Raw genomic sequence first — 15702 nt, forward strand, 5'->3', positions numbered from 1 at the left:
TGGGTCTCCCGACTTCCACTCTTGCTGAATCCCCACCGCATCCATTTCTACAGCAGCCAACATCAATTGTTTCCCTTTCAGTGCAAACTGGATCACGACACCTCTCATTCACTGCTTTCCCACTGCACTTGGCATACGTCTGAACTTCTTAATTGGAATCGAGGGGCAGGCTTTGGACAATCCACGGACTTTGTGAAATCCAAAGGTGCCCTTTTTGTGTGTGTGTGTGTGTGTGTGTGTGTCTCTGTCTGTAGACACCCGTTGAAGGGTGCGTGAGCACGTGTAGTTCTGTATGATTTTAGCTTCTCAAAATGCCTCTTGGTCTCACAGGTGCCTGAGGGTAGCGGACGTGTGCTCCCCCACTACAGAATTCTGAACACACTGCCAGTAAACACTGAGCAGAAGAGCTTTGCAGAATTCCATGTTTTAACGTAACTTTTTAATCCAGTGAGTCAATGTACCTGGGATATCTTTTTACATACTTATCTCACTCTTATAAGGCCGAACCGTTGCTGCTTCCCCTAAGTCTCCTTGTCCCTCTCCCCACTCTCCCACCAGCCTGTGGAAAAGGAATGGGAGGGAGGGAGAGAGTCCAGCAGGGAGAGGACAGCGCACCTGCTGGGAAGCGGTAAAGCGGGGTCTGGACACCTTGAGGGGGGTTTTGGAGGACGGGCAGAGGTTGGGTCAGTAGCAGGAGATACCATTTACCCCTGATCTCTGAGACAAGTGCACACATAGGTTTGACAGTTACTTGTGATTTCCTTCAAACTGCTTGCCAGGTTGGAATGACGGATGATGACATCAGAGGCTTCCGACCTTCCTGATTGGAAGGACCAGACTCCGTGGTGCTCGGCAACAGTAGTAGACAATAGCATCTCGCCAGAGCTTCTCTCCACTGCCAGTTGCCCCGCAGCTTGGAGAAGGGACGACCACTCGTGTTTAGCCCAAGTCCAGAACAAGAGTTGGGACAAAGCAGAGTCTAGGCTTTGAGGAAGGGAGGAGTTTGGGAGACATCATGGACAATCGTCCACCGAGTTCCCAGGCTGAGGACGAGACCTGCCAGCCCAGCTCCACAGGGTACCCCCTGGAGGTGACTGTCTATGAAGAAATCCCAGGACCGTCAGGTGAGGGAGCTGGCACGAGAAGGAATTGCAGAGGCTTGACCGGTAAGGAGGAATGGGTACAGAGGTCGGGAAAGAGCCCCTGCAAAAGGTGCCTATGAAAGAAAGGAGACATTTGGAAAGCCAGGGATTCAGGGAGGAGAACACAGGAGCTGGGGACACGGAACACCTGGGGAGCAAGAAAGAGGGTTAGGAGACGAGATCCAAGGATGAGAGAAGGGAAGAGAGGAAACAAGGGGAGGGTTCTTTTTTTCTTTTTTTCCCTGGTGGGAGAAATTATCTACCATGAGAAAGTTTCGAGGACAGGAAGCTGGAAAGATGACAAAAGGAGTCAGGGGAGGGATCGGTAGATATGGACAGAGAAAGATGGAAAGATGACTTGGGGCAAGGTCAGCGGTCTGTGAGACTGGAAAGCACGGGGGTGCTTCAGGGGGGAGGCAGAGTCAGGGTGGGGTTGGGTGGTCACCAGTGGCTGAATTCCCAAGACGAGGGCGTCATACTGTAGTCTCTTCTCCTTCGTCAGCCCCCTGGGCCGGTTGCACCTCCCCGCCTCAGCGCCCCGGCGGTAAGAGGAAGAGGTCAGTGGCGTTCAGAGCGGAGGTGGACGGCGACCCGGCCGCTGAGGCCCAGGACACCTGGGTCGTGGAGTGGCTGATTGGGCTCAAGATGAAGCTGAAGCGACAGCGGGTGTCTTCAGTGCTGCCTGAGCACCACGAGGTCTTCAACAGGATGCTCGGTAACGATGAAGGGGCATCACTCCCTGTCACTCGGCCCCCCTAGAAGGGGAGTCACCCCCTTTCCTCCCACAGTGAATGGTCTTCAATCCCCTCTTCCCGTCAGCTTCACCCTGGGCCACAACTTGGCATTTCCCCGGGGGGGGCGCGGTTCTCCCTCTTGGCTCTGCGATGCTCCCACGACAGCCCTGTTCCCACTGGCAACATCTGCCCTCTTTTCACAGAGGATCCCGTCGTTAAGAAATTCCTTGCCTGGGACAAAAGGCTGGAAGTATCTGACAAGGTAAACCACCCGCTGAGATGGATTCCAGCTCCAGCGCCTGTCCTGGGTGGGCGCACGGGGTGCTTCCTACACCCACGTTTCCACTCCCCTCCCAACCTGATGCCTTGTCAACACTTCCCTCCAGGGGCCCCGAGGGCCCCTCTGGGATCTGAGCCCCACGTGTGCCCCTTTGCTGGTTGCTGCCGAAGTCCCCTCTCCTCTCAGCTCCTGGGGACTTGCCTTGGCTCTGGTTCATCAAACACAATCCAGTGCCAGTGGCCCTAAGTCCACGCCCTCAAACCCACAGGCTCCCATCCTTGGAGCGTCGCCAACTCTGACCCTCTGTCCTCCCCCCTTCCCCAAATAATCAGGCTCACCCAACACGGGGAGTCTCCTCTCCAAGTGGCACCACCCATCCTCGTCCCCTGCTCCCTTCTCCCTCCCACTCTTTATCCTCTTCCAGGAGGTGACCTCTCTCCTACGCCTTTTTCCCTCTTTCCATCAGTATCTCCTGTCGATGGTGATAGCTTATTTTAGCCGGGCCGGGCTCTTCTCCTGGCAATTCCAGAGAATCCATTTCTTCATAGCTCTGTGAGTACCTTGCTCCATCCCCGCCATCAATATTCAACACCCTGGGAGGGTGGAGAGAGAGACAGGGGGCTCTGACCTTTCATCTATTTTTTAAAACCCCTTTGTACTGTTTACTCTGGTGTGAAAATGACAGGATTATGGTACAGTGGTTTCTTTTTCAAACAAAGTTATGTTTTTTATACCATTCGTTGTCAAAACAAACTACCCTAATGTCAATTAAAACACTGAACAAAACAAAGCAAAACACAAAACCTTCCTAAGAGGAGAGGAAGAAAGAACTGACACCATCCTGCCCCCGAGTAAACAGACTTGAGGCGTTTCCGGTTCTGATTTTCCAGTCTCGGGTCTTCCCACATCAGCACCAAGTGTGATTATCTTCCATTTCTGCGTTCCCACGACAAATGCCACAATCGGGGGGCCCTTATCACATAGCGCGGATCTGGTGTAAAATGCTCCCCACTGACGTTTCTTCCAAGTCTCCCAAGCCAGTCGGCTCTATTTGCCTGAATATCTCCCAAAACACAGGTCTGACCGCTTCACACAACTTCATTGGCTAATGCCGTGCCAAATCAAGGCCAGAGTTCTGGGCTGGAATTCAACTCTCTCTGCAATCTCCATCACACCGTCCTGACACTTTACTCCTGTGTTCCACCGTTCCTTCCAAATACCCTGCCCTCTAAGTTTCTATTGGGCTTTCTGTCCAGGTATCTTTCCCACACATTTATCTGAAGAAAATGACCCTATCCTTAAAGTGGGTTCAAACACCAAAACCTTCACGATGCCTGATCTCCCTAACTTCTGCATCCCGGAGCCACTTGAGTTAAAATCGTATTATAATGTGATGCTTTGCATTATAGTCATTTCTGATCTCCCCCCTTCCCCTTCCCCAGTCCCATCAGACTGGACACAATGTGGAAGGCAGGTCTTGTCATAATGTCAATGCATTCCCAAAACGCTCAGCACAATTCTTTTCATTTTGCAAATGTTCGTTATTGTGAGTCTTCGAGGTAATCAGTATTGCATTTGGCTCTGAGATTAAATGTTCATTCATTCATTCATTCATTCAGCTAATGAAACCTTATTACGTACACCCTACATGCCGCGGAATATGAGGTGGTGGGAACACAGATTCACAAAAGGCTGTTTTATTCATGCATCAATATGAACCAAGCCCTAAATGTGTCGTTTGGAAGGAGAGGGATGAATGCAGAATCAGATCAGATCAGCTCCTGCCCTCAGGAACTGTACCTGTACCTACAACATAGGGAGAGAGGTGTGTGCACATAAAACAAGTTGAAGGGAACGGGGTTTGGATTTTGTCCTCATCCTCAAGGTGTGAGAGGCACCCTTCCGAAGGTCCTGCCTGGCAGTGCCTCCTTGACTACTGGGCGGCTCTCGGTGACGGTGACGGTGACGGTGACGCTGGGCAGGGCTTGGTGGGTCGTGTGAGGATGTTCAGCCTGCCTCTTTCCTGGGAAGCTGATCTCAAGCGGAGGCCCTTCCTGTCCTGATGACAGCGACCTGATGTCTTTCCCCAGCTATGTGGCCAGCGACATGGAAGAGGACAACCAGGCCCCCAAACAGGCCATCTTTTCGTTCCTCTATGGAAAGAACCGCTCCCAGCGTCCCTTGTTCCACAAACTGCGTTCCCAGTTCATCCGTTCCATGGGCTGGAAGACGAGGGTCACTCGGGAAGAGTGCGAGCAGGTGGGTGGGCTGTGGCGGTCTCGGGGAGGGGGAGGGCCGCAGAGGAGGGGGGGATCACGGGGAACTCGGTTTGGGACTTGGGGATGGACGAGAAAGAACCGGAGGCCGGGCAACGGGAGGCAGCGGCATCCTCATTGCCAGGGGCTGTTTTTCTTTCCAGATCCAGGCTTTTGATCCAGAGCTCTGGGTGTGGGGAAGAGATCGCGCCCTCTTGCCCCAGGGGCCCCAGGAGCACGCAGGCCTCAAGTCATCGGCCTGCGCAAAGGTAGGTCTGCCTGCGTGCGCAAAGGTGAGGGCGGAATGACGTGTTGTCTACTGAGGAAATCGGAGGGATCCCACTGCTGGACCCACATCACCTCTCACACTGTGAAGGGGGCCAGCCGGGCACACAGCCTCACACCTACTCAGCGCCCAGCCACGGACTGACAGCCACACACAGACACCAGCACCGTGGGGCCCGTGGGCGCCAGACCTCGGGGAAACCAGTTTGTCCCAGACGCATGGGTCTCACTGAAGTCATTTCACCCAAAGCAACTGGGTCCAAATGACAGCTTTGACGAGATGGTGATTTTCTTCCATATACTGTGTTTCCAGTTTCTCTTTTTCATTCATTTTTGGCCTTACATCCCTCAGGGATATGGGTTCTAGCATTTACCTACAACAAAGTAAATGTCTACACACAGGATATTACATACAACAGCCCACACTTTCAGTAAGAGAAGATGAATTAGGACTGGCTTTATTTTCATCCAAATTTACTTTCAAATTGCTTATGGCCAGATGACCTGGGACTCTTTATTTCCCCTGACTCACCACTTCCGGACCAATGATTCCTCTTGGACAATTCACCTTTTCCCCCTCAAGTTGACGGTCAAGGGGGTTTATCACAACGAGTGAAGGTTAAGGAATGCCATCTTCAGCATGGCTTATACCAATTGACACATTAGAGTTCTAGATGTGGGCAGAGGACTGAGCAAACATTTGGTTTAAATCTTGCAAACTAGCTGTCTTAGTCCATTCGACCTGCCCTACCTACTACGGACCGCGTGGCTCATAAACAATACTCCACAGTCTCTTCTACAAGGCCAATCATCTCATTCATGAGGGCTCTACCCCATGACCTAATAACCACCCAAACACCCCACCTCCTAATACCAGCACCTTAGCGGTTAAGATTTTAAGATTTCAACATAAGAATTCTGGGGGACACAAACATTCAGCCCGTAACACTAACCAAGTTTAGGACTGAGTATTATTTAAACATTAGGATCCAGGGACTTCCCTGGTGGCAGAGTGGTTAAGAATCCTCCTGCCAACGCAGGGCACACGGGTTCGAGCCCTGGTCCGGGAACACCCCACATGCCGCGGAGCAACTAAGCCCGTGCGCCACAATGACTGCACCTGAGCTCTAAAGCCCACGAGCCACAACTACTGAGCCTGCATTCTAGAGTCCGCAAGCCACAACTACTCAGCCTGCGCGCCTAGAGCCCATGCTCTGCAACAAGAGAAGCCAACGTCATGAGAAGCAACAGAGAGTACTCCTCGCTCACCACAACTAGAGAGAGCCCACGCGCAGCAACGAAGACCCAATGCAGCCAAAAATAAAATAAAGGAAATAAGTAAATAAATGAAAAATTAATAATAAAATAGACATTAGGATGCAGGGTTAGTGTCAGGGTTAGGGATCCGGCATCAGGTCTCCTGGTCCACGATGCTGACTTGTCAGTCATGTCTATAGTGTGGTGCCAAGTTCAGAACTGAAGTGGTGCCAGAGGACCAAGGTGAGTTGAGACTAAAGCAGCATTTCTCCAAATGCCAGCTCCCTGCGCACAATCACCTGGGGTCTTCGCTATAAAGCAGATTACTGGGCCTGACCTTAGGTGTATTCAGTAGTTTTTGGAGTCAGGGTCACCAGAGTCCAAGAATCACACTTGAAAACAATGAATGGCTCACGACTGGGGTTCAGAATGGAGAATTTGAGATAAAACTGCAATCATAAAGGAGTCTCAGTTCTGCTTAGAATTGACTAAGCATGTGAAAACCTTTATAGCTGCACAGTTGCCACTTTGCAATCTGACATCCTCGCTCTTTCTCTTACTTCCAGATCACAGAGCCCAGGAGAGATGAGGATGTTCAACACGAGGGCACTCCAGACAGTGATGACAGCTGTGAGGAAGAAAGGGGGAAAGCCTCTTGTGCAGATAATCGCGAAGAACCCAGCACCTTCTAGAATGAGCTGAGAAGAGTCTTCATATCATACTCCTAGGAGCGGGGCATGCTTCTAGGAGTCTGTGGCAGGACAATAAGAAAACAGGGTTTTCTCAGATTCCATCCTTTTGGAAGTCACCACCCCAATTTTCAGATCATTTCATTCAAACCTCCCCTGAGGTCCCATTGGAGGTCCCATTTTTTATACACTTGTTCACCCCGGTCTAGAAGCATTTGAAGGTGGAGTGTAGGGGCTCAGAATAGGAGAGAAAAAGTTTAAAATATATAATGAGAGCCATAGGGTCGTGACTGATGACTTAACTTTCACAGGCTTATTTTGAAAATGTCACCTATCAAATTATTGTATTTTTATATTTATATATTTATTTTAAATAGTTTTAAATATTTATTTTGAAATAGTCTTCATTTTGAAACACCTTGTTCCTACAAACTTTTCTGATGAGTATTACAGCTGTTGTATATTTACACATATATACAATCTTATTTTTATCTATTACATAATATACATTTTATATATTACATAATACTCCCATTCTACTTATAGCTAGGTGGGTATTTCCTCCCAAATCTTGTAAGCATAAATTTTATTTTTTTAGTTCTCATTATTGAATTGTGGGAATTCAGTCGTAAATTTTTAACTTGTCTCAACATGTTTGTATGTTATTTTAGATTATTAAAGAGCACCGAGCAATGCAGCTTTTGGGAAAATACAATAAAGACGAAAGTCTTCCCACAGTCATGATGTGTGTGGTCATTACCAGTCGGCTTCGCCTCTTTGCTGTCCAACGAGGTGCTGCTTAATGGTGTTGTGATTATCCAACCACATTTCTTAACTGAAAAATAATCCTTTTCATGCAGAGAAAACTACAGATGAGGCACATCTTGCATCATTCAGGACTCCAATACTGAGAGACAAGTGTTGGGTACAAGGAAAGATAGCTTTATTGAGGAAGCCGGCAGTCCAGGGGAGATGGTGGGCTCATGTCCCGAAGAACCAACTCTCCCCTCCTGAGGTTTTGCTTGAGGACTATACAGGGACAAGAGAAAGGGGCTACATGTTGAAGAGAGTGTTACAGGGTGCGTGATCAGCTCACGGACATGCTTCTGATTGGTTGGTGGTGAGGTCACGGGGACTCAACATCATCAGCCTTCTGGTTCCAACTGGTCTGGGGTCTACGTGCTTGTGGGCAGCATGCAGTTAACTTCTTCCACCTGCTGGGGGTTTCAGTCTCCCCCAAGCAGTTCCAAGGACATGGCTCAGAATATTACCCGATAGCCCTTGAGGAGGAACTAAAGGTCCCTTGTTGAACGGCTAAAGTATAATTATTTTGTCTTTGCTGTTTTTCTGGCCACGCCACGCAGCTTGCAGGATCTTACTTCTCTGACCAGGGATCAAAAACAGGCCTCTAGTAGTGGAAACGCAGAGTCCTAACCCCTGAAATGCCAGGGAATTCCTGACAGTACAGTTAAAAAAAAAACAAAAAAAAAAACAGACCAAAAGGAACACAGTTTTAAGGAAGCTTAACTTTCTCAGAAATGCAGAAATTTTGTTGTGCATTTATTTTCTTTTTTTTTAATACATTTTTCAATTTATTTATTTATTTTTGTCTGCGTTGGGTCTTTGTTGTTGCACGTGGGCTTTCTCTAGTTGGCGTGATCGGGGACGACTCTTCATTGTGGTACATCAGCTTCTCAATACGGTGGCTTCTCTTGTTGCGGAGCATGGGTTCTAGGCACGTGGGTTCCAGTAGTTGTGGCTCGCAGCCTCTAGAGGTTTCTTTATTTTCTATTTTTTGCAACTATTCATCAAATGTTTATGGCTTGAATGAATGACAAATAATTTCTTTCAACGATCTTCACACTGCTTAAACTATGACAATATTTAGCGTCTCAAATTTCGTATGACCTTACTCTCTCCGTGCTCTAGTTTCTAAAAGCATGTGGGATCTTCCCGGACCAGGGCTCGAACCCGTGTGCCCTGCACTGGCAGGCGGATTCTTAACCACTGCACCGCCAGGGAAGTCCCTGTGCATTTATTTTCAAAACATAATAAGGCCGGATGAATTCAGAACTAGGGGCAGAAACCTCTTCCAGTGAGACTCAGAAGCTCTGCTGTTTACGCAGTTTTAGAGAACAACTTTCCAACCACTTATTAAAGAGACCAACACTCCACTAGAAACAGTTACCATTTTACAGAGAGAAAACCAAACTCCAGCTCTGCATCAATATAATATTTGATACTCAGAGAACCAGAAGCTCTTTTCTGAAAACCTCTGGAATAAACATCAAACTGAGCCGCCTTCAGCTCAGACAAATGAAATTCCCTTTCCACCCATCTCCTGCAACTTTCTATATTCACTGAGGTTGTGTCCTTCACTATCCTCTTTCTGGTGCTGGAACAATCAGTCATTTCACTTTAGGACCAAACTATTTTTGTTCCTGTTAATAAACAAAACTACATCTCATTATCTTGCATACAAAGTTGTACCTCTCGGCTGCTGGAACCAAGCAGGACCCTGCAGGGCCCTTCTATGTCCCCTGCCTCTTGTTTGTAAAACAGCTGCAGTCTCCCAGGCCTCCCCTGAGTCACAAAAGAACAGGTTCAAGCAGTTCATGATTAGGACAACAGCACTCACAGAATCTCTGGTTCCCCCCGCAGGACATAAGTAACAGTGTCAGAGACACACTCCTAACTTGTTTTGCAGATACTAAAACCACTCCAAGAGGAGAAAGCTAACTGAATGATCACCAGACTGGAGCTATGACGTAAGCTGCTCCACCTTGAGCAGACCTGAACCAATGGCTTACACAATTCCAGGAACTGCCCTCAAGGAAATGGGAACAAACCAACACTGGAGTTGAAGATTAACTGTGTCTGAAACAATCAACATGACACCGACCACACCACTGCAGGACCAATTTCAAGGTGATGGTCAGAGCTGACTGTGCTACTCTGCATGTAGCCCCCACCCGCACAGCCCAGAGACTTCCCGTCTTTTCCCTATCAACCCCTTTTCCCTCTAATTGGCAACTGGGAGATGGTTTTGGGGACACTAGTCCACCATCTTCCCAGGTTGCCAGCTTCCTGAATAAAGCATCTTTCTTCTTCCACCAACCCTTGTCTCTGGAACACTGACTTCTGAGCGATGAGCAGCTGAACCTGAGTTCTCTTACAGCTGATAACATTACTATTGGTCAAGTCTCATTCATATTATATTAATGATAACTTTGAACCAAAGTTACTTCCATTTCACAAAGAAAACTAGCAGCGAATAATTGACAACTGCCCATCACACATCAGCATTTTAGGCTAGGAGAGCTCATGAACACACATAGCACAACTTTACATAGCCACAAACATCCCTTACACGACTTCTCCAAGTGGTAGAGACACACACATTCATTAACACACCCACAGACACAGCCTCTAGGTAATAAACAAAAATATGCAGCAAGAGCATAGAACTTGAGATTATGCTTAGTAATCAATGTTTCGGGTTTCTGTCTTGCTTAGAAATGACCTCGGTATCCAACCATTATCCAGTAAGTAACACAATTTAATATCAGTTCAAGGCTTTACGTAAACTAAAGATCTTGGAATTTATCGATAAGCTAACACAGTACAAAACACAGTTACTGTTGAAGGAAGGTTTGTCGGAATAATAAGTAAATGCGGTTAAACACAAATTTACATTTTTCATAACCTTAAATATTAAGTAGAAGTAACGTTACCTTATTTGATGGGCACACCTATATAAATTTAGGAAGAACACTCCCAAGTAGAATGTTTTTAAATGTATGCCTAATACCGATAATTAAGATAGGAATAAATATTTATGAAACCAAAAATATTAAACTAGCTTCATTTGTCAAAGATTTACCTAAATTATGTAAACTTGAAGTCTTTCAATTTCTGAGTTGATTTTTGGCTGCACACAGAGGCTTGCTGGATCTTAGTTCCCTGACCAGGGACGGAACCCGGATCCTGGCAGTGAAAGCACCGAGTCCTACCACTGGACGGCCAGGGAATTCCCTGACTTGATTTCTACAAGAATACTTTTCTAGCACATTTAACGTATGAGAAGTTCTCATTCCTTTCTCTCTGAGAATTTTAGGGATATATGATTTTTATAAGCACATTTGTATCTTTGTAGGCCAATCAGGACAGAAACCCTTCAATTTAAGAGACTCTACAATGTACTTTAATAGATCCAGAAGTAGGAAAACATTACATACTCACACTGTCAGAGGTAAAGACCTCCTGAATTACAGACACACAGACATATAGAGAATGGAACTTCTACCTTCAGTTCTCAAGTCTTAGACATGAGTCAGGAATAAACACTCACCAGTCTAGATATTAAAGAGCAGTTCTCCTCCCATTGGGCAAGAGATTCTCAATTGATTTGAGCTTGTCCAAGTAGACAAACAGAAAAGACTAAGAAAAGACAAACAAACCAGATCCTCTGTTACCTCTCACCTAATCGAGATTAGTTCTGTAGAAACATAATCCCTTTGGAGAGGCCATCAAAAGTCTTCAAACGACAGAGCCAAACTCAGAATCCCTGCTGCTCCAAACGGGGAACCACTCAGCTGTAATCTGAAAACAACGCAGAAACACAAAAGTAATACAAGGGGAAACTAAAGAAACAGAAAGTGCTCCAAGTTCAATGGCAGCTTGGGTTCACCCCTGGGAGAGGAGAAAAGACGTACCTGGGCTTCACTGGCTCATGAAATACACCACTTGTTGCTGGGCTTTTACAGATTTATTTACGTGTAATTGATATACAAAATCCAGCCCATGTTTAATTTGTATAACTTGATGAGTCTGGACATATGCACACACCTGTGATACCACCACCACCATCACGGTAATATACTCATCACTTCCAAAACATTCCTTCTATCCCTTTGTGTGTGTGTATGTGTGTTAGAAAGACTTAACACAGCACCAGGTACATGAAAAGGTGCTCAACGTCACTAATCATCCGGGAAATGCAAATCAAAATCATAGTGAGATATTACCTCACATCTGTTAGAATGCCTACAATTTTTTTTAAAAGATAAGAATTTTCAAGGTTGTAGAGAAATCGTAACCCTTGCATATTATAGGCAGGAGTGTAACATCGTGCAGGCACTGTGGAAAACAGTATGGAGTTTTCTCAAAATCTTTTTTGTAAAATTTCCGTATGTTCCAGCAATCCCACTTCTGGGTATACGGGCCCAGCTCAGAGACACTGCAGCTTCGGTTCCAGAACACTGCAATGAAGCGAATACCGCCATAAAGCGAGTCACACGAATTCTTTGTTGTACCCGTGCATGAAAAACTTATGTTTACACTATACTGTAGTCTGTTAAGTGTGCGATAGCCTTGTGTCTAAAAAACAATATGCATACCTTTATTGAAATATACTTTAGGGAAGAGAAATATAGATCAGCATAACAGGATAGAAAGCCCAGAAATAAACCCACGCACATATGGTCACCTTATATTCGATAAAGGAGGCAAGAATATACAATGGAGAAAAGACAGCCTCTTCAATAAGTGGGGCTGGGAAAACTGGACAGCTACCTGTGAAAGAATGAAATGAGAACACTACCTAACACCATAACACAAAAATAAACTCAAAATGGATTAAAGACCTAAATGAAAGGCCAGACACTATCAAACTCTTAGAGGAAAACATAGGAAGAACACTCTATGACATAAATCCCAGCAAGATCCTTTTTGACCCACCTCTTAGAGAAATAGAAATAAAAACAAAAATAAACAAATGGGACTTAATGAAACTTAAAAGCTTTTTCACAGCAAAGGAAACCATAAACAAGACAAAAAACCCAACCCTCAGAACAGGAGAAAATATTTGTAAATGAAGCGACTGACAAAGGATTAATCTCCAAAATATACAAGTGGCTCATGCAGGTCAATATGAAAAAAAGCAAACAACTCAATCCAAAAATGGGCACAAGACCGAAATAGACATTTCTCCAAAGAAGATATAAGATTGCCAACAAACACATGAAAGGATGCTCAACGACACTAATCGTTAGAGAAAGGCAAATCAAAACTACAGTGAGGTATCACCTCACACCGCTCAGCATGGCCATCATCAAAAAATCTACAAACAATAAATGCTGGAGAGGGTGTGGAGAAAAGGGAACCCTCCTGCACTGTTGCTGGGAGTGTACATTGATACAGCCTCTATGGAGAACAGTGTGGAGGCTCCTCAAGAAACTAAAAATAGGCCTTGCCTGGTGGCGCAGTGGTTAAGAATACACCTGCTAATGCAGGGGACACGGGTTCGAGCCTGGTCCGGGAAGATCCCACATGCCGTGGCACAACTAAGCCCGTGCGCCACAACCACTGAGCCCGTACACCACAACTACTGAGCCCACGTGCCACAACTACTGAAGCCCACATGTCTAGAACCCACGCTCTGCAACAAGAGAAGCCACCACAATGAGAAACCCGCGCACTGCAACAGAGTAGCGCCAGCTCTCTGCAACTAGAGAAAGCCCGCCCACAGCAACGAAGACTCAACACAGCCAAAAATAATAAATAAATAAATATAAATAAATTTATTTTTTAAAAACAACTAAAAATAGAACTACCATATGATCCAGCAATCCCACTCCTGGGCATATACGCTGAGAAAACCATAATTCAAAAAGAGACACGTACCACAATATTCACTGCAGCACTATTTATAATAGGCAGGACATGGAAGCAACTTAAGTTCCACTGACCGATGAATGGATAAAGAAGATGTGGCACATATATACAACGGAATATAACTCAGCCATAAAAAGAATGAAATTGAACTATTTGTAGTGAGGTGGATGGACCTAGAGTCTATGAAACAGAGTGAAGTAACTCAGAAAGAAAAAAACAAATACCGTATGCTAACACATATTTATGGTACCTAAAGAAAAAATAAAAAAGTGGTTCTGATGAACCTAGTGGCAGGACAGGAATAAAGACGCAGAGAATGCACTTGAGGACACGGGGCGGGGCTGGGGGGGGCGCGGGGAAGGGTAAGCTGGGACAAAGGGAGAGAGTGGCATGGACATATATACACTACCAAATGTAAAACAGATAGCTAGTGGGAAGCAGCCGCATAGCACAGGGAGATCAGCTCAGTGCTTTGTGTCCACCTAGAGGGGTGGGCTAGGGAGGGTGGGAGGGAGACTCAAGATGGAGGGGATATGTGGATATATGTATACATATAGCTGATTCACTTTGTTATACAGCAGAAACTAACACAACATTGTAAAGCAAGTATACTCCAATAAAGATGTTAAAAAAAATACTTTAGGGACCTCCCTGGTGGTCCAGTGGTTAAGAATTAGCCTTCCAGGGCTTTCCTGGTGGCGCAGTAGTTGAGAGTCCGCCTGCCGATGCAGGGGACTCGGGGTCCTGCCACGGTCCGGGAGGATCCCACATGCCGGGGAGCGGCTGGGCCCGTGATCCATGGCCGCTGAGCGTGCGCGTCCCGAGCCTGTGCTCGGCGGCGGGAGAGGCCACAACAGTGAGCGGCCCGCGTGCCACAAAAGAAATAATAATAATAAAAAGAATTCGCCTTCCAGTACAGAGGGTGCACCTTTGATCCCTGGTCAGGGAACTGAGATGCCACGTGCTGTGCAGCACAGCCAAATAAATAAATAAATAAAAATACTTTATTGGTAAAAATCGCTAACCATCATCTGAGCCTTCGGTGAGTAGTAATCTTTTTGCTGATGGTAGGTTTGAAATAGTGTGAGAATTACTAACATATGACACAAAGACAAGAAGTGAGGAACTGCTGTTGGAAATACAGTGCCAATAGACTTGCTCAACAAAGAGTTGCCGCAAACCTTCAGTTTGTAAAAAACACAAGATCCGGGAAGCACAATAACTATAATATAATATAATGTAATATAATATAGCCTGTATATCCAAAGTAAATGAAATCAACATCTGGAAGAGATATATGCACCTCTATATTCATTACAGCATTATTCACAAGAGCCAAGATAGGAAAACAACGCAAATTTTATCAACAGACAAATGGATAAGGAAAATGTGGTATATACATATAACAGGATATTATTCACTTATTAGAAGGAAATCCTACCAGTTGTGACAACAGGAATATAACTGGAAGACATTATGGTAAGTGAAATAAGTCAGTCACAGAAGGACAAAATTGTGTGTTTCCACTTATATGAGGTATCTAAAAAAGTTAAACATAAATTGTCAGGGGTAGGGGAGGAGAGGATGGGAATTGTTCAATGGGTATAAAGTTACAGTTACACAAGATGAATATGTTCTAGAGAACTGCTGTATGACTAAGTGTCTATAGTTAACGAGACACACTATTCTTTTCTTTTCAATTAAAAAATTTTAATTCAAGTGTAACTGACTTACAACACTTTGTTAGTTCCAGGTGCATAATATCAATATTTCTATACATTAGAAAATGATCACCATGATAAGTCTAGTTATGGTCTAGTTACCATCCATCACCATGGTCTAGTTACCATCGGTCACCATACAAAGTTATTATAATATTCACTGTATTGCCCATGCTGTATATTTCATTCCCATGACTCATTTATTTTGTAACTGGTCATCTGTTTCTCTTAATCTCCCTCACCTATTTCACTCATCCACCTACGCCCCTCTGGCAACCACCTGTTTGTTCTCTGTATCTATGAGTCTGTTTCTGTTTAGTTACATTAGTTCTTTTGCCTTGTTTTTTAGATTCCACACACATATGAGATCATACGGTATTTGTCTTTCTCTGTCTGACTTATTGCACTTAGCATAATACCCTCTAGCTCCATCCATGTTGCCACAAATGGCAAGATTTCATTATTTTTTTTAATTTTTAAAATTTATTTATTTTATTTTTGGTTGCGTTGGGTCTTTGTTGCTGTATGTGGCCTTTTCTCTAGGTGCGGCGAGCGGGGGCTTCACTTCACTGCGCTGCGTGGGCTTCTCATTGCAGTGGCTTCTCTTGTTGCAGAGCATGGGCTCTAGGTGAGCGAGCTTCAGTAGTTGTGGTATGCAGGCTCA

The 15702-nt window shown here is 45.4% G+C and overlaps 1 protein-coding gene across 1 annotated transcript; it reads left to right on the forward strand.

Moving 5' to 3' along the window:
- Nucleotides 1-1015: 1015 nt before the first annotated feature.
- LOC307198539 (speedy protein E4-like) lies at nucleotides 1016-6863 on the forward strand (the record flags this gene model as incomplete). Its single annotated transcript, XM_079945504.1, has 7 exons — nucleotides 1016-1124; nucleotides 1645-1857; nucleotides 2080-2138; nucleotides 2623-2708; nucleotides 4247-4415; nucleotides 4576-4680; nucleotides 6520-6863. The coding sequence occupies 7 exons, from the start codon at nucleotides 1016-1018 to the stop codon at nucleotides 6643-6645; spliced, it is 867 nt and encodes a 288-aa protein (XP_079801630.1). The 3' UTR covers nucleotides 6646-6863.
- Nucleotides 6864-15702: the final 8839 nt, after the last annotated feature.

This window comes from Stenella coeruleoalba, assembly GCF_951394435.1.
Source record: "Stenella coeruleoalba genome assembly, chromosome: 15".
In the NCBI taxonomy this organism is placed as follows: Eukaryota; Metazoa; Chordata; class Mammalia; order Artiodactyla; family Delphinidae; genus Stenella; species Stenella coeruleoalba.